This window comes from Nothobranchius furzeri, chromosome 9, assembly GCF_043380555.1.
Source record: "Nothobranchius furzeri strain GRZ-AD chromosome 9, NfurGRZ-RIMD1, whole genome shotgun sequence".
Taxonomy (NCBI): domain Eukaryota; kingdom Metazoa; phylum Chordata; class Actinopteri; order Cyprinodontiformes; family Nothobranchiidae; genus Nothobranchius; species Nothobranchius furzeri.
The window spans coordinates 25674974-25699408 of NC_091749.1; the positions used below are offsets into that span (position 1 = coordinate 25674974).

Here is a 24435-nt window from a genome sequence, read left to right on the forward strand (position 1 = left end):
TCAAAAAGGTGAAAAAGTCGCACAGTTTACTCCCGGCTTAAGAGCGCAGAACTTTGATCTGATGTAATTTTATTGACCAAATTTAAACATAATAAAATTCTTGGTTAGCAACATATGGGAATTTAATAATTCACCCACCAATGGAGTCCACACAAAAAAAGTTAGTGTAAAGATTTATTAAACAAGTGAAGATTACAGTTGGAGTTGATTTGAAGGTAGATAAAGCTGAAGAATAAATGGATGAAGGTTTGATATTAACTGAATGTTTTTTGTAATAAAATCATGTTTATTCATCAGACAGAAACTTATTTACAGACGTGATGCAGCATATGAAGACATGTGAAGACCATGTGTGATGTAGGGATGAGGAACTTCACCAATTCGAACCAGTGATTGGTTCATGACGTTAGCAATGCAACTACACTGGTAACTTTGGTGTCCATCGGATACAACTGACTGCTAAATCGCAGCGTATCTTTCCGTGCGTGTCTCTTGTCAGTAAAAAACATGGCTACATTGATTACTTCATAGTTTAGCTGCTATGTCCTTGGTTATTTTGAGACACATGGAATGCACCATCAGTATGTTTTAGCCAGGTGGTGCCAGCTGCATTAGAAAAACAAACTATTGTCAGACATATTAAAAGACAAGCTTCCTGTCCATGCGATGTTTTGCATTTTGCAGAAAATCACATTCTTTCTTCTTATTATTATTGGTTCAACAGTATTCTAGCAAAAAAAATATGTACAAATGTAAATGTCACTGATGAGGGGCTTTTTTCTTTTCACGTTGAACTTATTGATGACTCAAAAACAATAGAGGATCAAACATATTCTTCACAGAGAAAGAAAGACGGAAAAATTATTGTGATGATGTTTTAAAACCAGATGTGGGCTTGTTTCAAATCACATAATGAATTTTATCAAATCAAAAAATGTTGTCAAATTAATAACCAGCATGCATGAAGCATATCGAATTCAATTTTCATCCAGTTGCACTGTTTCGTTAATGTGTCGTATATCGCTGGTAGTGTGTAGAGATGAATCGGTTTTAATGGTGCGGGATTCACCACCACTGTATGCTCTGGTTTTAGCATTCATTTTATTGTGAAGTTTTATTTATTTTTTTGCCATGGATGAGACAACAACTATTTCAAATGTACATCTAGCAGAGCAATGACTTTGTAACAGCTATTTAAAGGTTTATAAAAATGTTTACAGTTTAATTATTAAATGCAATTAAAGTCATACATAACATTTTATAGTGATACTAAAAGATTGAATTTGAGATAAAACGTGCCACATTAAAAGGTAATTTAATGTATTCATGTCAAGGACTAGGATGTTGAAATCCACATGTTAGTAGTGGTAAAAAGCATTTCTATTCAGATTTAACGTCTGACGTTCTCACAGGAGATGAAGACAGTTTCTCTTCCATTTGCCTCTTCTTCTGCTTCTTTGCTGAGAGACAGATCCAGAGGAAGATAAAGAAACCTTGGCAGAAAGACAGAACAGTGAGTTGAATCATGATCTGATTTAAAAGTTATAAATCATTATTTTAATAGGAATAGTACACTGCCCAACCCATAGAAAATTGCAACCTAAAAAAAGGTCACACACTCTCACTATTTAGTTGAACCTCCTTTAGCTTTGACTACAGCACAAATTTGCTGTGGCATTTTTCTGAGTTAAAAAATGCTCATAAAATACGTATGTGGAGTAACCAGGTATGTGGAGTAACCAGGTAGGTAAGTTTTAACTGTTGCAAAACTGCAACGTTTGCCTCCAGAGGGTTAAGGTCTTGACTCTGTGGTGGCCAAACCATGTGTGAAAATGATGTCTCATGCTCCCTGAACCACTCTTTCACTATCTGAGCCTGATGAATCCTGGTATTGTCATCTTGGAATATGCTCGTTTCATCAGGGAAGATGGAATAACCTGGTCATTCAGGATACCCAGGTAGTCAGCTGACCTCGTGCTTGGAAGAGAAACTGTCTTCATCTCCTGTGAGAGCATCCTGTAGCTGAACCTAGACCTGACCAACTGCAGCAAGCCCAGATCATAACACTGCCCCCACAGGCTTGTGCAGTAGGCACAAGGAATGATGGGTGCATCACTTAATCTGCTTCTTTTCTGACCCTGATGCACCTGGACTCATCAGACCAGTTTTTAATAATGTGTTGGACAGTTCTTAACCCAGTTTTAGTCGTTTCTGTAATCCCTTAGATGTTTTCTCTGCTTGATGCCAATGATCTGACCCTTCTCAAACAGACTAGCATCTTTTCTACGACCACCAGATGTGTCTTTCCACATGGTTGTTTAAGAATTGAGAAGAAACTCATTGCAACAGTTGGGGTTAGTTAACTTGTTGCCAGCTGAAACATAATTGCGTATGCAGTAATTATCCAATAGGAGGCGTGTACCTATTTGCTTAGTTAAATCCAGGTGGTGACTAGAGTTTTGGCCGGGCAGTGTAATATTGCCATTTTTTATGTGAATATATAGTCTGGCCATGACCAACGTATAGATCTCAGTCGTGGGGTGTGTTATGGTCCATGCATTTTTAGCTCTTCTGCCTCCTATTTAACCTGCGGCTTGCGTACCCACAATACAGCCTTCAGCACCAGGAACAGCTCCCGAGCGACTCCCTCTGCCCAACCCTCAGTTTAGGACCTCGGGGAGAGGTACGCCAGCTGCAGCCAAACCCAATCTGCCATCATCCTCACCTGAGGACAAGTCTGAAGCCAGTCTTCATTTGAGGAGACACAGAGCTAGTCTGTGATTCTCCAGTGTGGTGTGTGGTTTCCCTAAGGTTCAACTGCTAGTTGGTGTAAAGACTTGTTGTTGCTGTGAATCTCTAGTCCTTTCTTCAGATTTATTCGGTGTTTCCCCAGAGGACTTTTAGTTAAGAGATTTTGTTTTGTTGTGGTGCTGACCTTTGAGTTAACTGAGCTGTAGGCCTCTGTAGAGTTTTAGTTTTCAAGCTTTAGTTATTTTAGTTTACAGATATTTCGTTTGTTTTACCATCTGGTTTTACTCCCTGGTATTAGAACAGGGAGTCACTTTATGTTAGTCCCTTTTGTTTTGCTGTTTACTTTGTAAATATCTAAGACAAGTCAAAATGGGAATGTAGAATGAATGAATGTCAAAGAAGAATTAAACCACAACTGACACCTTGTAAGGAGTTGAGGATGCAGAAAAGATAGAGGATGGGATAGTTGACATATCCAGATCCCAGGAAGGCCAGGCCCCAAGAGGTTCCCATCAGGCAGGTAAGTCCCAGTAAAGTCAGGCCACTCTTGCAGGATGCACTGAACCTCTGTGGGACTCCCATTAATTTTCCTTTAGCTTTAGCTCTCAGCATTGAGTTACTCTTTATTGCTTGTTTCATTTTACAGAAACTGGAAGCCACTGCCATCAGTATGCCAAAGTTAAAGACGAATATAAGTGTGAAATAAACAAGGTTCAATGAGTAAAAGAAGGAGTCATCTGTGATCCAGCAGCTGTAACATAAGACAGAAAATAGTCCTTAACATGGCAAACAGAAAACGTAACAAAAAGATCAGAATTAATAATCACGCAGCATGGAAAACAAAGATTAGAAGAAAACTATGACATCATCAGTGTCGACCAATCATCTTCAATCCTGGTGCTTGAGGGTCACTATCCTGCATACTTTAGATGTTTCTCTGCTCATTTGAATGGATGGATGGTTAACAAGTTTTTGCACAACTTGAGGAAATGCTGAAAAGATGACTCAACCATTTATCAGGAAAACTGCTGTTACTGACTTTGTAGGATCTGACTCTGAATGAAAAGAAAGTGGGATGTTAGTGGAGAGTGTGACTTATATTCTGCCCTGATGAAGAACAGGTCTAGGGTGAAGTAAACCCACGTGTGGGAAATAAGGGGCTATGACACTGAGTAATCTGAAAAATGCTAAATCTAAACAACAAAGCATACAGATGAGGGGGAAAACTGTTGGAGCCATTCCTCTAATACAGCGGTTCTCAATCCTGGTCCTGGAGGACCAGTATCCAGCAGTTTTAGATTCAGCTCTGTTTCAACACAACTGATTTCAATCAGCAGGTGATTAACAGGCATCTGCAGAGCTTGATGAGCTACTGCTCAGATGTTTCAACCACTGAGTGTGTTGAAGCAGAGAAACAACTAAAACGTGCTGGATACCGGCCCTCCAGGACCAGGACTGCTGCTCTAATAAATGAGAAACAAAATCTCCATGGTTATTGAAATGACTTGATTAACGTTTGTTTTAGGCTAAACATATTACTACTGCTCTATACACATGAATTAGCACATCAATGCAGAGTGTCATGGAGGGCATTAGGCCAAGGCTCTCCTGATTTGCAATGAGTGTAACAAGAAATGGACATTTGCAGTTCTTGTTTGAGTGTAGAGATTTTTAATGCCCTGACTCCAGCCTCAGTCCACTTCCTGTGAACTGCCTCAATTTCCTAAATGGTTTTAGCTTAACAATCATCTCAAGGCTACAACTCTCCACGCCTTTTCTTTCTTCATAACTTTCTATGAACATGCTTGGAAGCAGCACTCTATGGACATTTAGTGGCTTACACTCAGTAGCGGTTTTAGGCACGGGCAGACAGGGCAGTTGCCCGGGGCGGCATTTTTTCATGACACAAAAGGGGCGCACAAGCGCTGAGTAAAAAAAAAAAAAAAAAAAAAAAAAAAGGAAATCTGCGCCGCACCGAGGTTTTCTATTATCTGTCATATGACAGTGTCTGGATTGGAAACAGCAAGTTGGCGCTCCGTGCACCGTGTGTGTATGAAGAAGAGGAAGGGGAGGGGTGCGGCGGGGGAATTCACCTCTGGGTGGGTCCAAATGAAATGAGCGGGTAGGGGCTGAATCAACTATCAACATGGCTAAAGTCGATCACATCTTGATGTTCTTCCAAATTTCATTCATAATATCATAAACACAGGCCTATCATTCTTTCAGGTGTTTCTGAATTGTGTGAAATGGCCGAATAAAAAAAGGAAAAACAAAACGATTTTGTGGTCACCCCCCCATCAAGGTCAAATTGTTTAGTCCTGACTAAAGGAAACTTATTGAGTCAAGAGCCAAACAGAAGAGATGAACATAAAAAGGCTAAAACCAACAGGTGCCCCATTCAGGAATAAAAAAGAAAAAAAGAGGAGAAAAATAAAGGTATGTTCGCTCTCATGATGAATGTTTTCAATTTTTTGAACCAGTTAACTGGGATTTTAACGGTTAAATCCGGTCAACTAGTTGCTAACAGAGCTAATAGGGCTGAAATATTGAAACAAATATTCAAATGGTTCGAATAAATTCCTTGAATCGTTTTTTATTGATTCAAACTAGGATTTGTTAAATGCTCGCTGCAGCCTGTGGCCTGCCTGAACAACAACAAACACATGTTGATCAAGTTCACATAATAATAAATAAAACAACTCTACAAGCAGAAGAAAACACCCCAGTCACCACTAACTATCCTGTTTATTTATTGCAGATGGCTGCACTGATTATTTTTTACATGATTTGTTCTGTAAAAGTTGGCATTTTTGGTAGTCTACAGTTTTTTTTATGTCAGTTTAAATTACAATTTCAGAGGCAATTGTAAAATATTATGGATCATGAGATCTATTGGAGATCTACCCCAACTTTTGGACTGCTCTGCCAGTCACTGTGGCTCAAGCTGAGAGGAGCTTTTCAAAACTTGATCAAGTCATACCTGAGGTCACCTATGTTTCAGGGGCAGCTCACTAACCTGGCTCTGATTAGTATCAATCACTCAGTAGGGGAGCAGATTTCATATGATGACATTATTGATGACTTTGCATCAAGGTTAGGTTTTAATTTTAGTTTGTGTTTTCTGTTCTAAGTGCAATGCTGTAGTGATTATCTTTAGTTTGTTATGTGTGAAATATTTTTGCTATTTAGAATATTTATTATAAATTATGTTCATATATTCTTAATATTTAGTTATTGTTTGTTTTTGTATATTTGATTCTATATATTTTGATACAGTATATAATGTATATTGCTTTACATTCTGACAACTTCATAGTAATTAATGTAAATATGTGCAACTTAGAAAAATGAATGTTCAATAGTCGTTCTAATAAAACATGCCTGTTTATAGAAAACGTGTGTGTTCGTGCAGGTGGGGTGGTGTGGTGGTGGTGGTGGGGGCGGTTGGGGGGGCGCTCAAAGGGGGCCTCGCCCGGGGAGTAATTCCATGTAGAACCGCCACTGCTTACACTCTTTGTGGACAGAATCTGACTGTCTCCTGGACATCCATCCAGTCGGCAGTCTTCCCCATGATTGTGCATCCAACCGACCCAGACTGAGACCACTGAGGCTCACCGTTGCAGGTGTTTGGAGTTAGCTGGTTAGGGTGTGACACCTCAAGTTTCCATTATTTAGTGTTTTCCACAATTTTATAACTTGTGAAACTATGAATTGTGGGTTTTCTTAATCTGGAGCTATAGTCACCAAAATGACAAGAAATAGAGGCTTGAAATATTTCACTAATTGTAATGAAACTGAGTTTTAAAAGTGAGTATAAATATTGAGCCATTTTAGGATATTCTAATAGTTTCAGATGTTCCTTTATTTTCTATTGATCACAGTTCAGAAGTAATGTATAATTTCCACTGGTTGATTTCTAGTGATTCTTCATTTATTTTAACTTTTGTTTCAAGTTATGTCAAATTATGTTTATTTTTTAAAAATACAGGGTACACAGGCCAGACAAAAGCCAAAACTATTGAACACCAAACCCAAACACAGTCACATAAATAAGAAAACAATATTTTAAAGTACCATGAAAACAATGACATTGATCCATATGAAGAAAGATAATTTCATGTTCAATGTTTGATAGATTAAAACAATGTTCACAATGCTTACAGGTTCGACAGAAACCATTGTAATTTACTTACATTTCATTGGTCGTGTTAGTATCAGACATGATCAGCTGTGTAACTCCATAAAACTGTTTAAAATCTTTCACTCCCAAAGAGGTTGCAACAATTACACCAGGGATGCCTAAGAATCAAACACACACCGCAGTGAAATTCAACTAGAATATGTTGAAACAAAAATACCGTAAATCCTCTAATACAGGCCCGGGCCTGTATTTTACTCAGGCTCATCAAGCTCCAGGCCTTTATTGGAAGGAGGGCCAGAATTAGAGGCAGGCCTCAATTTCTATTTGAGTTTGGTTGGTTCGCTGGAATTTTTGACAATTAAAAGTGCGCCCACATTTTCAAAGTTAAACACATTTCTTTTAACAACGGTAGTTTCTGCTTCAGCCCTCTCCCTCTCCCCCTGCGCAGCGGCCGCAAACTCACTGATGCGCCTGCAGCCTCTCGGAGTTCCTGTTGCTCTAAACATTAAAATAATTATTTCATTTTCTGTTCCTCACTTCTGATTACCTTCAATGGTGTCTGTGTGTTGCAACCACCAGGTACAGAAACTAACTTGTTTTTATTTGACTATTTTTCTGTCCTGCCTGTTTATTATCTTCCTGCATCTCCTCTCAGTCCTAAAGAAAAACTGCTACCTGGGTTCATATATATTCACCTTATGAGTTACCTTTGAACTGCAGTTCTAAAAGATCTACCGACCGCAAAAACAGCGGAGGGCACGCTGCGCGCCGGCGCACCGGTGACTTGCGTCACCGGAGGACAAGGTGGTGCGCCCTGATCCACAGCAGCGAAACGCATCAGGCACAAATAAAAGACAGAAAACATAAAAGGAAATGAGCCGACATGAACGATTGCGTGTTAAATTAGTTTTTGAGGTGGCGACACCTGATTTGATACTGTTACTGTGGCCGTGCTCAGGACGCAGATGTCTGGAGCGCGTCAACAATCAGAGCTTTGCATGCGCAAGCTGGTTAAGGTTAGGATGGGGGTGAGGGGAAGATTAAATTGCAAGAGGGTAAACGTCACAATTTGGTTAAATGTCCGTTTTACTGCGGGTGTCAGTACTGACGCTCTGGCACAGCGCGTTGCCGCCTGACGCGCAGGAGCTTGTCACCTGCTGACAGCAGGCTGCTGTCTTTTCCGAGGACTGCATCTTGCCGGTCATTATCACGGGACAGCGACTAGCCGATGACAGGCATAAAAAGTCACTATAGAGCGGTGAAGTCGACTAGTGACTAGTTCATACAACCCCTACTGCTCCCCAGAGTGTTCTGCAGCATAATCAGCACGTTCTCTTTGAACTTGATATCAAATTTTCGCCTCCTCTTCGTCTCCGCACGGTTAAAGTTACCCTCGCGGTCTATCACTGGCAAATCAAAAGTGAGATGGATGACACAGCCGCATCCCACCCCCCACCCCCGTGGTACTTGCTTGTTACCACATTCCACCCGGCCACAATAAAAAACCGGCCATTATTCACCTCCGCCGACTCAGACACCGGCCAAAATGTGATACCCGGCCGTTAATTGAATACAGGCCAATATTAGAGGATTTACGGTAACACAACAAGCTTTTGTTTTTGTAAACCAAATAATGAAATGTGCTGCATGATAGGTATTTTTAATTGTTCATCTTTGTTGTGAAATCTTTTCCTTTGTCTATGTGAAGAGTTCATTCACCCTTGCTGCTTAAATGTTGTTAGGAAAAACCCTGACCTAGTTACTTGTTTACGTTTGGGTGTTTTCAGAAACTCCTTTCGGCTCGAGGTGTTTCGAGGTGTTTTTCCATTAGTTAAAGCAAACTGGTCAGACAGGGGTTTCACCTATTTGTGGGTGTGTATGTGTTCAATAAAAGCTCTGCGCAAGCTTTGGCTGATTGTGAGAGGAAAATGGCTTCCGTGTTGTATGGTCTGATTCTTTCTCACCCTTTGCAAAGTGTCACACTTTGCAGAGTTTGTTGACTGTTGAAAGGTTTGTTACAATTTACCAAATTAAGAATCTAATCCCTCTGTGTGTGTGTGCTCTGACTTCCTTTAAGGTAATATAAGAACAATATAAATTAAATTACCTAACACTGCATACTTTTATAGTTTCGTCTTCGTCTTCCTCCGCTTATCCGGGTCCGGGTCGCGGGGGCAGCATCCCAATTAGGGAGCTCCAGGCCGTCCTCTCCCCGGCCTTGTCCACCAGCTCCTCCGGCAGGACCCCAAGGCGTTCCCGGACCAGATTGGAGATGTAACCTCTCCAACGTGTCCTGGGTCGACCCGGGGGCCTTTTGCCGGCAGGACATGCCCGAAACACCTCCCCGGGGAGGCGTCCAGGAGGCATCCTGACCAGATGCCCAAACCACCTCAACTGGCTCCTTTCGATCCGGAGGAGCAGCGGTTCTACTCCGAGTCCCTCCCGAATGTCCGAGCTCCTCACCCTATCTCTAAGGCTGAGCCCGGCCACCCTACGGAGGAAACTCATTTCGGCCGCTTGTATCCGCAATCTCGTTCTTTCGGTCATTACCCAAAGCTCATGACCATAGGTGAGGATTGGGACGTAGATCGACCGGTAAATCGAGAGCCTGGCTTTCTGGCTCAGCTCCCTCTTCCCCACGACAGATCGGCTCAGCGTCCGCATCACTGCAGACGCCGAACCAATACTTTTGTAGTTAATTTTTTATATTTTAATTTAGCTGAAGGAACGTTTAATTCAGCAATGAAGCTCTGAAAGTAATGGTCAGTATACTTTCCACCCTTATGGTACACTAAATAGAATAATGAACTCATTGTGCTGATAATAGGTTCAGTTGGAATATTTACTTTGTGAAGTGCCTTGAGATGACTCTTTCCGTGAATTGACATGATGTAAATAAACTGAATTCAAACAAATTAAAGGGAAGAATAAGAGTTTATATTGTTTATATGAATGAATCATACTCTATTTCTGAGAGCCAGCAGGTTACATACACTGGTAGAACTTCCTTCTCCAGAATAAGATCCCTCTGACTGCTCTTTGCAGAAGGCAGGAACTGACCCCTCCAAACTGAGATCCTTTAGATAAATAATAAAAATGCACCACTCACCCCATCCAGCAAGTGACAGCTTAAGCAGGTAGTGTTTGTAGTAAGTGTTGAAGACCCTTATCAGCAGAAGATAGAGGTGAAGAGCTTCTATAGCCATCCAGGTGAAACAGCAGAGCAGGGAATAATGCATGAATGCTGCTACACATTCACACACCCATCCTAGACTGACTCTGGCCCCCCACTCCGTCAGCAGGAAAGTAGAGTTGAGCAGGAACAAGGCCCCGCTCAGAGACACATGAATAGTGATGGAATAATCCAGTTTATTGTTTCTACGAAAGGGAAGATTCAAACAAAGATGAAAGTCTACACTTGTTCATTTTCACCAAGGGGATTAAAACAATCATTTAAACTCGTCAATTTGTTTGTTTCTAATAGTTGTGATAAAATCTCAACATGATTTGTATTGTTGCATAAAAACCACCATTGTGACTGAGTTATTAGTCTACCTCACACACACACACACACACACACACACACACACACACACACACACACACACACACACACACACACACTAACTGGATGCTTGTGTCTGCTGCTACATTACAGATAAAGCGGACATTTAACTTTTTTTCCTAACATTTCTTGCGTTAGTGTAACTGGGTTATGGATTCTCGTTTCCTAAATAGAAGAGCTAAAAATAATAAAGACTTAATAAACTTTTGTGTCAACGAAAAGTCAAATTCATTTTTGTGAAAAAAAATCACAATACAGAAGAAGGACTTAAATACACCGTATCAGGACGTGATACTGACGAGCACATACTTACCGACTAAAGAGGAAGGTCACAAGAGACAAGGCACTGAAGAACGCTGACAGGCCACAGCCTATGTAACTGATGTATGACAGTATTTCCCAATGAACCTTTGCAATCGGTTCTCTTATCTGTGGAAGGTAATAGGGAATTAATCATTTGCCAGCAACTGATTTACTTTTTAAAACAATTAGAGGAAGTAAGATAATTCAACTGGTGGACTGTGGCTCCCAGACTTCAGCCTTCAGAGCTTCAGCCTCTCATCCACCAGCAAACCTCAAAAGAGGTAAACGGCCTGTGTTTAATATAGCACCTTCTAGAATCCTAGAACCACTCAAAGTGCTTTCAAACTTAATCAGTCATTTGCCCATGCACACACACATTCATACACTGGTAGTGATGAGCTACAATGAAGCCACAGCCGCCCTGGGAGCACTGACAGAGGCGAGGCTGCCAGACATTGTCACCACCGATCTCTGCAAAAACCACCAGCAGGCAAGGTGAGTAAAGTGTCTTGCCCAAGAACACCACCGCAGCCCTCTTTGCCCAGAGCCGGGATTTATCCTACAACCCTCTGATTACTAGACAACCTGCTCTACCTCCTGAGCTACTGCTGGCTATGACTATGGTTTTTCAATAGTTTTATATTTATACAAATATGTTTATCAAGTTCTTTGCACCAAAAGGAATCTCAGCAGCTGTGTTCTTGACAGCTTTTGCACCTTACAGAATGAGCCATTTGTGGGCTCTGTCACTTTTAGAAAATAAGCTGACCACTCCCACCCATCCCCCACTCGAGCTGCTATAAGCTGAGCATCTCTGATAACTGGGAGGAACTGGAGTAGAGCATCTGACAAGTGTGTGTGTGTGTGTGTGTGTGTGTGTGTGTGTGTGTGTTTGTGTGTGTGTGTGTGTGTGTGTGTGTGTGTGTGTGTGTGTGTGTGTGTGTGTGTGTGTGTGTGTGTGTGTGTGTGCACTTACTACACACTGAGAACCATTTTGACCATTTTCCCTACAATGTGAGGACACTTTTTAAAGTGAGGACGTTTTAGAAGCTTACCAGCTGGTTTTAGAAGTCTGGTGTGAATTAAGTTTTAGCGTTAGGAATAGATCAGCATTGGTTATGGTTGGGGTATGGGTTAGGCATAGCAGAATCACAAACATGAATGGAAGTCAATGGAGGGTCCTCACTATGATAGAAAGACAGACATGCATGGACGTAATTTTCACTTTAGATGTGGGGGGGACACGGGGGGGAATCTTTACAGTATGTTCTAATAGGAAACAGGCTTCAACACAAAAGTTTCTGCTTGGTCCTAGAGCTCAACCAGTGTCAATTTAATATAAAGTAATATTGCTTTTGGATGGTAAAAAGTGCAGGGGTCAAAACTTGACTTTGGAAAAAGTGGGGGGGCATGTCCTCCCCCCCCCCCCCCCCCCCAAATTACGTCCATGCAGACATGTGTGTGTGGGGTGGGGGGGTGGGGGATGGGGGGTTCCATTTCCCTGTTTGTGATGTTAAAATAAGAGTATTTTTGAAACGACGTATTTTAGGCACAAAAAACATATAAAGACAGAAAATAGATGGATAGGTTTTTTTCTAATTTAAAGTGCATCCCACATTTTGTTAAAGGGGACATTTTACTCAAAAATCTTTAACGTTGCCTCTAGTCTACTGCCTCCATAACCACTCCAAATGTGAAAACAACCCATCCACCTGTCGTGTCAGAGTTTGGTTTTAGGAATTGTGTGTTTGAAACCAGCTGTTTTAAAAGGTCCCTGTATGTGATGTCACAAAGGGGGAAAGTGGGGAAAAAAGCCACAAGCCATCAAGAACTGGTCCACTCTTCCAAAGTTACAACTAAATTGCTACAATCTTATTCTCATTGTTTTGAACCACCATGAATAGATGTTTTAAGTTTTTTTAAACAGCACAAATGTGATTTTAGCTAAACTGAGTGTGTCTTATTACCAGCAGGACAGCAAATGGTGTTGCATGATCACAGCTGCAAGTTATATTGCTTTGCTCAACTTGGGTCTGACAGCCATCTGGTTTCCATTTCCAGTCTGAAAATGACAACAAACAGACTTAGTCAAGGTTTGAAAATAAGTACAAGGCAAGTCGTTTAAATGGGAAAACCACCAACAACATAAAACATGAGGATAAAAGTGAAAACCCGAACCCACAACTCCCTTTGGAAAAGGGTTAGGGTCAATGTTTCCTCTATGAAACATACCTACCATTTTGATCAAAGTAGTGACACAGTAAGCGTAAGCTGTTCTGTGAAAACACAAAGATACATCAAGCTTACACAACACTTTACAATTCAAATGTAAAAAACTAGCTTTTCTGAAGGTTATTTTAGAAACACAGAAGAGGGGTGGGGATAAATGTTTATGTTAAAATGTACTGAATCAATAGAAATGAACAACAAGAGCATAAGAAGGTGGAACAAACTGCACCACATGGACCGTTTATGAGGAGCACAGACCTGTGTGTAATAAACATGCACCATAAAGTAAACAAGTAAACATTTCAAAGACACGAGAGATGGCTGAGTGAGACTGGTGTTGTGTGTTGCGGAAATCCACATTTCACGTTCTCAAATTAATTTTGGTTGGATTTATGAGAAGAAGGAAAACAAACTGTTTTTTCACACAAAACTTTTATTTCTCTGACCTGCAGTCATAATTTCCAAAATTCCTTTCCAGCACATCTGGTTTCAACTCCTACACTCAATCCCAGAGTCGTAGATTTCACTACGTGACATGTTTCTGTCCCGTACCGATCAGAGGACTCGGACAGTATCAGAAACAGACTTATTTCATATCAACCTGTCACGGCCTGACCCACCTAAAACCTCTCAGGGGTTTTTCTGGAAGTTTCCAGAATTTACAGGTGCTGGCCAGTAAATTAGAATATCATCAAAAGGTTGAAAATATTTCAGTAATTCCATTCAAAACGTGAAACTTGTACATTATATTCATGCAATGCACACAGACCAATGTATTTCCGATGTTTATTACGTTTAATTTTGATATTTATAGGTGACAACCAATGAAAACATCAAATCTGGTATCTCAGAAAATTAGAATATTCTAAAGGCCAATGAAAAAATGTTTGTTTCTCTAATGTTGGCCAACTGAAAAGAATGAACATGAAAAGAATGTGCATGTATAGCACTCAATACTTAGTCGGGGCTCCTTTTGCCTCAATAACTGCAGTAATGCGGCGTGGCATGGACTCGATCAGTCTGTGGCACTGCTCAGGTGTTATGAGAGCCCAGGTTGCTCTGATAGTCGTCTTCAGCTCCTCTGCATTGTTGGGTCTAGCGTATTGCATCCTCCGCTTCACAATACCCCATAGATTTTCTATGGGGTTAAGGTCAGGCGAGTTTGCTGGCCAATCAAGGACAGGGATACCATGGTCCTTGAACCAGGTGCTGGTGGTTTTGGCACTGTGTGCAGGTGCCAAGTCCTGTTGAAAGGTGAAGTCTGCATCCCCATAAAGTTGGTCAGCAGCAGGAAGCATGAAGTGCTCTAAAACTTCCTGGTAGACGGCTGCATTGACCCTGGACCTCAGGAAACAGAGTGGGCCAACACCGGCAGATGACATGGCACCCCACACCATCACTGACGGTGGAAACTTTACACTGGACCTCATGCAACGTGGATTCTGTGCTTCTCCGCTCTTCCTCCGGACTCTGGGTCCTTGATTTCCAAAGGAAATGCAGAACTTGCTTTCATCAGAAAACATAACTTTGGACCACTCAGCATCAGTCCAGTCCTTTTTGTCCTTGGCCCAGGCGAGACGCTTCTTGCGCTGTTTCATGTTCAAGAGTGGCTTGACACACGGAATGCGACACCTGAATCCCATGTCTTTCATGAGTCTCCTCGTGGTGGTTCTTGAAGCGCTGACTCCAGCTGCAGTCCACTCTTTGTGGATCTCCCCCACATTTTTGAATGGGTTTGTCGTCACAATTCTCTGCAGGGTGCGGTTATCCCTAGAGCTTGTACACTTTTTTCTACCACATTTTTTCCGTCCCTTCGCCTGTCTGTTAATGTTCTTGGACACAGAGCTCTGCGAACAGCCAGCTTCTTTAGCAATCACCTTTTGTGTCTTGCCCTCCTTGTGCAAGGTGTCAATGATTGTCTTTTGGACAGCTGTTAAGTCAGAAGTCTTCCCCATGATTGTGGTGCCTTCAAAACAAGACTGAGGGACATTTTAAAGGCCTTTGCAGGTGTTTTGAGTAAATCAGCTGATTAGAGTGGCAGCAGGTATCTTCTATATTCAGCCTTTTCAGAATATTCTAATTTTTTGAGATACCAAATTTGGAGTTTTCATTAGTTGTCACTTATGAATATCAAATTTAAATGTAATGAACATTGGAAATACATTGGTCTGTGTGCATTGCATGAATATAATGTACAAGTTTCACGTTTTGAATGGAATTACTGAAATATTTTCAACCTTTTGATGATATTCTAATTTACTGGCCAGCACCTGTAGTCTTTATAAGCCCTTGTATTTGTGTTTATTATTCAAAGTTTCCGGTGCTGCTGAAGAGACACAAGCCAAGCCTCTGCAAAGGAACGTGGTTTTCCTCCTCCACACAGATGACCGTTGGCCAACTCGGGGGCCAAAATCCTTCGGTCCAGGAGAGAGGAGGCCCGGCTGTCTCAGTCCTGTGGCTACCCTCTGGCGATGAGGAAAAAGGTTTGTTAAATATGTTTCATTTGGCTGACTTTTCTTGCTAAAGCCCGATTAGTGAATTCAGACCCTCACATTTATGGCGTGTTTCATCTCGATCTAAATCCATGGTAACTTTTAGGATTTCTTCTCATTTGTCTGCTGCAACGAACTCTCATTTGCATGCACACACACACATGAACACACACCCTTTTACATTACCACACCCCCTCGATCTCACACACACACACACAAACACACACACACACTAGAGGTTGTATGACCTAGTCGACTTCACGGCTCTGTAGTGACTTTTTATGCCTGTCATCGACGCTGTCACGTGATAATGACTGACAAGATGCAGTCACCAGAAAAGACAGCAAGTGATGAGCCCCTGCGTCAGGAGGCGGAGGCGACGCGCTGTGCCAGAGCGTCGGTACTGACACCGGCGGTAAAATGGACATTTAACCAAACTGTGACCTTTTCCCTCTTGCAATTTTGCCTTCCCCTCACCCCCATCCTAATCTTAACCAGTTTGCGCATGCAAAGCTCTGATCGTTGACGTGCTCCAGACATCTGCGTCCTGAGCACCGCCAAATCAGGTGTCACCACCTCAAAAACAAATTAAACACGCGATCGTTCATGTCGGCTCATTTCCTTTAATGTTTTCTGTCTGTTATTTGTGCCTGATGCGTTTCGCTGCTGCGGAGCGAGGCGCATCACCTGTTTTGTCCTCCGGTGACGCACCCCCAAAATTCCACTATCTCCGCTCCGCTCCGGCACGAACTCCACAACAAAAACGGTCCCATTGGAGTCGGCCGGCGAGCAGCGGCACTCCGCTGTTTTTGCGGTCGGTGGATCTTTTAGAACTGCAGTTCAAAGGTAACTCATAAGGTGAATATATATGAACCCAGGTAGCAGTTTTTCTTTAGGATTGAGAGGAGATGCAGGAAGATAATAAACAGACAGGACACAAAAATAGTCAAATAAAAACAAGTTAGTTTTTGTTCCTGGTGGTTGCAACAAACAGACACCATTGAAGCTAATCAGAAGTGAGGAACAGAAAATGAAATAATTATTTTAATGTTTAGAGCAGCAGGAAAGGCTGCAGGCGCATCAGTGAGTTTGCGGCTGCCGCGCAGGGGGAGGGGGGAGAGGACTGAAGTAGGATGCAGAAACTACCATTGTTAAAAGAAATGTGTTAACTTAGAAAATGTGGGCGCAATTTTAACTGTCAAAAACTCCAGCGAACCTACCGACCCGTGCCGCTTCAGGTGTATGACATCATCAACGACTAGTCGAAGTCGACTCGATTTTCATTACTTGACTGTCGACTTTAAAAAAAGTTAAGTCATGCAACCCCTAACACACACACGAACACGCCCCCTTTTACATTACCACAACCCCTCGATCTCACACACACACACACACACACACACACACTCACACACACACACACACACACACACACACACACACACACACGTTCACATGAGCTCACACCACAATCCACTTTGTTCCCCATTTAAACTTATCCTTAATTCTACTATATTATTGTGTGTCACCTAATTTCCACTTTATTACAGGTCAGTTTGTTTCATATCACTGCCATAAAGCTTTGGGTTTATCCATCTTCCTAATTCCAGGCATGAAACTATAAATATATGTTTGGTTCATTTGTCATCTGTATTAACTGATGTTTTGTAATAACCTCACAATTAAAAGTCTGATCATTTTCAGCGATCTCGAGAACAAGTCAGCGCATTCTGGCAAGAATTCATCCTTTAGATAAATTTGTGGTGTTAACCCTCTGGAGGAAGGCGTTGCAGATTTGCAACGTTAAAACCTATCTACCTGGTTACTTCACATTCGTATTTCATGAGCATTTTTTAGCTCGGAAGTACCCGTGAAGGACTTAGTTGTTCGTCCTTTTATCAAAACTTGTTTTGAGCCTGAGAGGGTTAAGTTTAGACTGATCAACAGATCTGAATATCAAATTCAACAGTCCAGTTTTAACAAAACTGGTGGTGCCCCTATTAAACTAATATGAGGTGCTTAACAATTAAATAAGCTGAATCCACACATGTTGGAATATCTACACCGCATTTGAAATATAGATATAAATCTGTAAATCGCTACATGTGCCTGCGGGTCTCTCACTCGGTGTAACTCTCTCGCCTCTCTGCTGCATTAGTTGGGTGAATCAAGTCATCTTAATGCTAAAATCACATTTCAGTGCATCCCAGATTATAGCAATGGTTGTTTTCTGTGGAACTTTTAAAGTTGTGTCCCAGAACTCAGCATTATTGTTGTGAAAGCTGGTTTGTGTTTATAAGTTTGGGCTTTTATCTTGAAAAGATTCTAAACTTGAACTGAATTAGAACAATCTAAACAAGCTTCTGGCTGTTTGTTGAAATGAGTTCTGGTTAGATTTACTACCAAACTGAAAATTTACTGGACAGGCATGAATGTAAAACATTAAATGATCATTAAATTAAATGAAAAGAAGTGAAAAGGCCCAGCTCGCATGACAGGCTTTTCAAAATAGGAGAGATGAAAACTCGAGACCCCACACGTGGCGGACTCTGGCGGGCTGCACAGACAAGGGTCGTGGGTGCTAGTTGTGATATCACTATGGATAATGTCATTGAAAAATGTTTTTGTATAAAAGCTTTAAACGTTTCTAAAACATTACTGGAAGTAAATTAATTTTAGACCATTACCTGCTTTGTTTTTCTTCATCCAAATAGTCCCTCAGAGTGGATGTGAGGGAGCAGAAGGATGGTTCAATAGCCTGAAGATTCCCACACCTACTGATAATGCTGTGGTTCCCCAGTCATCCAAGGATCCTTGGATTCAGCAACAATACAGCTGGAACTTTTTACTCATTTGTTTCTCATCAAAGGACTTTTAAACTATCACACAGTTTTGAAGTCCCTCCCCTTGTTGTTGTTGAACACGTTCTATAAGGTTTGAAATGCATCAAGTTCTCTTTTACAAAGACTCAAAAGTGAAGTAAGACTCATGTTACGTGCCTTGTCCCTTTTGGCCACAAGATGGCCTCAGTCGCCTTTGTCTCGCCTGTCTCCTGGTGCCCAGCTGTTCCAAATCAGTGATGATCACTTGGCAGCAGTTAAAAGCTGCTCCCAGCCACCAGTTTAGTGAGAAGGTCCAGGGCTAGTGCAGACTCGGCTGAGTTTGCACTATTCTTCTTCTCCTCATTCGCTGTTCACTTGGTTGCTTGGCTTTGATATTTGACTCATTTTAACTTTTGGATTTAGAATTAGATCGTGTGATAGTTTGACTTCGGACCGGCATTTTGACCTGATTTAGGAGCTCCCCTTTGGTGTACAGTGATCCCTCGTTTATCGCGGTAGATGCGTTCCAGACCTGGCCGCGATAGGTGAAAATCTGCGAAGTAGGGACTCCTAGCATGCCACTCGCGGGGATTCCCTCCACGTCGTACCTACGTCACAAACCGCGTCTATAAATGGAAGTCGCCTTTCCAGCTCACCACTCAGTCATCGTTTCTTCAGATTCATGATCAGAGTTTCCAACCTACCGATCAATCCAACGAACTGTCAGCTCATAGTAAGTTATCTTACTTACTTCTGGAACGCCCGGCATTTCCGTGTCACTGCGTTGACGCTCGAACGCTCGGGGGTTTCCTAGATTAATCGTGAGCCGGCATTTCACCGACGCTATCACTTCCGCGTCTGTGAAACCACGCTCCCTACAAGCTCAACTCCCGAATCCAGCCGACCAGTCTGACATACAGTACTATATTGAATTATCGTATGATCACATTCTCTTTTTGTGGGTAAAACTCAAGAAAAAAATTTTTTTTTTTTACTTGGTTTTTATAGTTTTATTACAAAAAGTGCATTTTATGATGAAATTGATGAAAATAAACAGGAATTTCTTGACATTTCGCATAGAAAAATACCGCGAATCGTCGAATTTCCCTTGAATAAGGCTCCAAAAAAATCCGCGAAGTCGTGAATCTGCGATAAACGAACTGCGAAGTAGCGAGGGATCACTGTCCATATATATTTATTATTCTCGGTTTTCTTCCCACCCCCTTTTGGAGCGGCGCTTTTCGTTATCTCCCTTTTGAATATAGCTCATTTTGTTAGTATATAGTATTGGTTTTAGGTTCGTTGTAAATATTCCCTTCGTTTTTGTAATAAAATTCTTGGTTTTAAAGTGACACAACACTCTGATTATTATTTCACCCACACACTACTTTTATTACTCCCCTCCTCATCTCTCCTAGAGAGCCGGGGACGTAATACTCACGTTAAGCTGTGTTTGTGTAATCGGAAAAATCATCTTGATTGGAGGCTGGAGATTCTGCAGGCATTGCTCCAACACCTCTATCCTGAGAGCCATTGTTGAGATTTTCTCCTGGTGAAACTGATTCAGAAATGGTCAATGTGCAGTCGTGAAAATGCAGGACACTGTTACACTGAGCATGCACAAATGTGCGAGAGCAATTTGTTGTAAAATGAAAATAAATAAAAAAGAAGTAAACAATTAAGGAAATACCTGGAACTGGCTGTCTTGCATGTAGCTGACCACTGCAATAGTTGTTTTCTGTTCTTTAATGTGGTTCAATGCATTCACTGGCAGCCAAATCTCAGGGATAGATGACTCATTGTCAGGCAGCAACTAGCAATTCATGTAAACGGAAAACAACTCACAATCCTCATAATACCCTTTACTTGAAGTGTCATTGATAGGGAAGAGGATCATTAGTAAAAGTTCTAATGTATTCTCTTTGATGACACATGATTCTTTGAGAATAAAGGATAGATTGGAGCTAGGAATGAATTGAAAGATATCAGACGACACCTGAAAAGAAAATATGCTCTCAAGCCCACCGAGGCCTGAAACATGGAGGATGTTCAGAGGAAATTCATATTCAGAACACCAGAAATAACTGCTAAGAATGAGGAACTGTCCTACCCATACTGCCAACCAGACTAGAGCCCTGCACTGAAGCCCTAGGCCGACGGCCCTCGGGCCGGGCTTCAGGCCAACGACTGTATAATTACCTCGGACACGGGCCGGGCGCCTTTATTTTTAATCGAATTCATAAAAAAATTGAAACACTTAAACCAGGGGTCAGCAACCTGTTCCCATCAAAGAGCCATTATTACCCGTTTCCCACAGTAAAGAAAACACTGGGAGCCACAGCAGCCGCGGCGTTGTGGGCGGGGCCTACCCTCAGGCAGCAGAGCGCTGCTCACAACAGGTGACAGGAGCCAGTACCGGTCACTCGTGTACGTCAAAGTTATCTTTCATGAGACGATAATCAATAAAACGATTTATATAAAGTGGATCCAGAAGTTGTAGCCCGTCTCTGCCTACAATATTTTGATATTTTTCACCCTGTTGGTGGTTTTACTGAGCAGGTGCCACTTTTGTCATATCTGCACAGTGGGAGGAGCTAATATTTAAAGCAAATTCATACTATAAGCCACTGAAGCAGAATTAGGCCTAAATACAGTAGCGGTTTTAGGCACGGGCAGACAGGGCAGTTGCCCGGGGCGGCATTTTTTCATGACACAAAAGGGGCGCACAAGCGCGGAGTAAAAAAAAAAAAAAAAAGGAAATCTGCGCCGCACCGAGGTTTTCTATTATCTGTCATATGACAGTGTCTGGATTGGAAACAGCAAGTTGGCGCCCCCTGCAGCTGCAGGCGCTCCTGCTGACTGAGAACGTTCACGTGCACCGTGTGTCTATGAAGAACAAGGAGGGGAGGGGTGCGGCGGGGGGAATTCACCTCTGCGTCTTTCCCAAATGAATGAGCGTGCAGGGGCTGAATCAACTGTATTAACATGGCTAAAGCCAATCACATCTTAACGTTCTTCCATATTTCATTCATAATATCATAAACACAGGCCTATCATTCTTTCAGGTTTCTCTGAATTGTGTGAAATGGCCGAATAAAAAAAGGAAAAACAAAAACGATTTTGTGGTCACCCCCCCATCAAGGTCAAATTGTTTAGTCCTGACTAAAGGAAACTTACTGAGTCAGGAGCCAAACAGAAGAGATGAACATAAAAAGGCTAAAACCACCAGGTGCCCCATTCAGGGGAAAAAAAAAAGAAAAAAGAGGAGAAAGATAAAGGTATGTACGCTCTCATGATGCATGTTTTCAATTTTTTGAACCAGTTAACTGGGATTTTAACGGTTAAATGCGGTCACTTAATTGCTAACAGACCTAATAGGGCTGAAATATTGAAACGAATATTCAAATGGTTTGAAAAAAGTCCTTGAATCGTTTTTTACTGATTCAAACTAGGATTTGTTAAATGCTCGCTGCAGCCTGTGGCCTGCCTGAACAACAACAAACACATGTTGATCATGTTCACATAATAATAAATAAAACAACTCTACAAGCAGAAGAAAACACCCCAGTCACCACTAACTATCCTGTTTATTTATTGCAGATGGCTGCACTGATTATTTTTTACATGATTTGTTCTGTAAAAGTTGGCTTTTTTGGTAGTCTACAGTTTTTTTATGTCAGTTTAAATTACAATTTCAGAGGCAATTCTAAAATATCATGGATCATGATAAAGATCTATTGGAGATCTACCCCAACTTTTGGACTGCTCTGCCAGTCACTGTGGCTCAAGCTGAGAGGAGCTTTTCAAAACTTGATCAAGTCATACCTGAGGTCAACTTTGTTTCAGGGGCGGCTCACTCACCTGGCTCTGATTAGTATCAATCACTCAGTAGGGGAGCAGATTTCATATGATGACATTATTGATGACATTGCATCAAGGTTAGGTTTTAATTTTAGTTTGTGTTTTCTGTTCTAAGTGCAATGCTGTAGTGATTAGTTTGTTATGTGTGAAATATTTTTGCTATTTAGAATATTTATTATCTATTATGTTCATATATTCTTAATATTTAGTTATTGTTTGTTTTTGTATATTTGATTCTATATATTTTGATACAGTATATAATGTATAGTGCTTTACATTCTGACAACTTCATAGTAATTAATGTAAATATGTGCAACTTAGAAAAATGAATGTTCAATAGTCGTTCTATAAAACATGCCTGTTTGTAGAAAACATGCATGTGTTCATGCAGGTGGGGTGGTGTGGTGGTGGTGGTGGTGGTGGTGGTGGTGGTGGGGGGGGGGGGGGGGGTTGGGCGGTTGGGGGGGGGGGTGCTCAAAGGGGGCCTCGCCCGGGGAGTAATTCGATGTAGAACCACCACTGCCTAAATAACAAAAAGTGCACAAAATAACAAATCTACACATTAGTGAAACCAGAAAATATAAAAAATATACATGATCTGATAATTACAGTGAGACTAAATCGTTGATATGAAATATACATTATGAATATTTTCCCAGCTTGCGTACCTGTGGAGCTTGTATCTGGACCATATCCTCTGTCAGCTCCGGACCAGCCCTGCTGAAGGTATAAACGTTGACCGACAAGGTCTTCAGGTTGTATGTCAGCGGGAAACCTTCCTCCAGCTGAGATGCTGCCATCATTTTATGGATGAGTGCTTGCTCCACGCTACAGAAAGAAAACAGCAATATCATGGAATCCCTACAGACTCAAGCCGGGCGTGCACTGTGCGACTTTTTCACTTTTTTGAGCCGATTTTCCACTCGTGCGAGAATCCACAAGATCGGGGTGAGTTTTGCGCTGAGCGTCGTGTAGTATACAGCAGAGCTTTGCACGGGCCTAAAATCTGAGCCAGTGTACGGCCCGACCCGAGGGGGTGGAGCCCCAGCCCAACCCGGTCCGAAAAGGTTTTCAGGATTCTCTGGCCCGACCCGAGCCTGACTTTTTTTTTAACCTTTCATAATGTTTTAGCGTGATAGAATGCTCAGCATTCTAACTATCTGTGAGAAGCGTTCTGCAGTAAAAAAAAAAATAAAGAAAAAGAAAAACAGCATTTAATGCAGCTTTTTCTTCTAACAGCGTATTTTTCGAGCGGCAGATTAAATATACGAACAGTATATTAATTGGATGCGTTTGTAAATTTAATCTGCTCTGAAAATGCGCTCTTGTGCAATTAGAAAAAAAAGCAGCATTCTAATGTTCTAACTGCAGAGCGGCAGATTAAATACCATAAATCCTCTAATACAGGCCCGGGCCTGTATTTGACTCAAGCTCATCAAGCTCCAGGCCTTTATTGGAAGGAGGGCCAGTATTAGAGGCCTGGCCTCTAAGAGGCCTCTATTTCTATTTGAGCAAAATGAACTAATGGTTCGCTGGAGTTTTTGACAATTAAAATTGCGCCCACATTTTCAAAGTTAAACACATTTCTTTTAACAACGGTAGTTCCTGCTTCAGCCCTCTCCCCCCTCCCCCTGCGCAGCGGCCGCAAACTCACTGATGCGCCTGCAGCCTCTCGGAGTTCCTGCTGCTCTAAACATTAAAATAATTATTTCATTTTCTGTTTCTCACTTCTGATGACCTTCAATGGTGTCTGTTTGTTGCAGCCACCAGGTACAAAAACTAACTTGTTTTTATTTGACTATTTTTCTGTCCTGTCTGTTTATTATCTTCCTGCATCTCCTCTCAATCCTAAAGAAAAACTGCTACCTGGGTTCATATATATTCACCTCATGAGTTACCTTTGAACTGCAGTTCTAAAAGATCTACCAACCGCAAAAACAGCGGAGCGCTTGCTGTTTGGCGGCTGTATCAGTGATCAGTGCGTCGGAGGACAAGGTGATGCGCGCAGCGTCCCGCTCCACAGCATGCAGCGAAACACATCAGGCGCAAATAAAAGACAGAAAACATTAAAGGAAATGAACTGACATGAACGATCGCGTGTTAAATTAGTTTTTGAGGTGGCGACACCTGATTGTTACTGTGGCCGTGCTCAGGAGGCAGATCTACCGACCGCAAAAACAGCTGAGCGCTCCCTGCTGTGATCTGTGCGTCGGAGGACAAGTTGATGCGCCCCGCTCCACAGCAGCGATACACATCAGGCGCAAATAAAAG

General features: G+C 41.8%; 1 protein-coding gene across 1 annotated transcript in view; it reads right to left on the reverse strand.

The window, feature by feature from the left end:
- Positions 1-173: 173 nt before the first annotated feature.
- The window catches only part of LOC107374496 (adhesion G protein-coupled receptor G3), a 30585-nt gene continuing 6323 nt past the window's right edge, over positions 174-24435 (reverse strand). The window contains exons 5-14 of the mRNA XM_054732580.2: positions 22833-22992; positions 19994-20116; positions 19745-19861; positions 12997-13036; positions 12728-12822; positions 10771-10886; positions 10002-10270; positions 6945-7050; positions 3174-3502; positions 174-1493 (exon numbers count right to left, since the gene is read on the reverse strand). Of these exons, the coding sequence (XP_054588555.2) occupies positions 1381-1493; positions 3174-3502; positions 6945-7050; positions 10002-10270; positions 10771-10886; positions 12728-12822; positions 12997-13036; positions 19745-19861; positions 19994-20116; positions 22833-22992 (1468 nt within the window). The 3' untranslated portion in view covers positions 174-1380. The remainder of the gene's footprint in view (positions 1494-3173; positions 3503-6944; positions 7051-10001; positions 10271-10770; positions 10887-12727; positions 12823-12996; positions 13037-19744; positions 19862-19993; positions 20117-22832; positions 22993-24435) is intronic.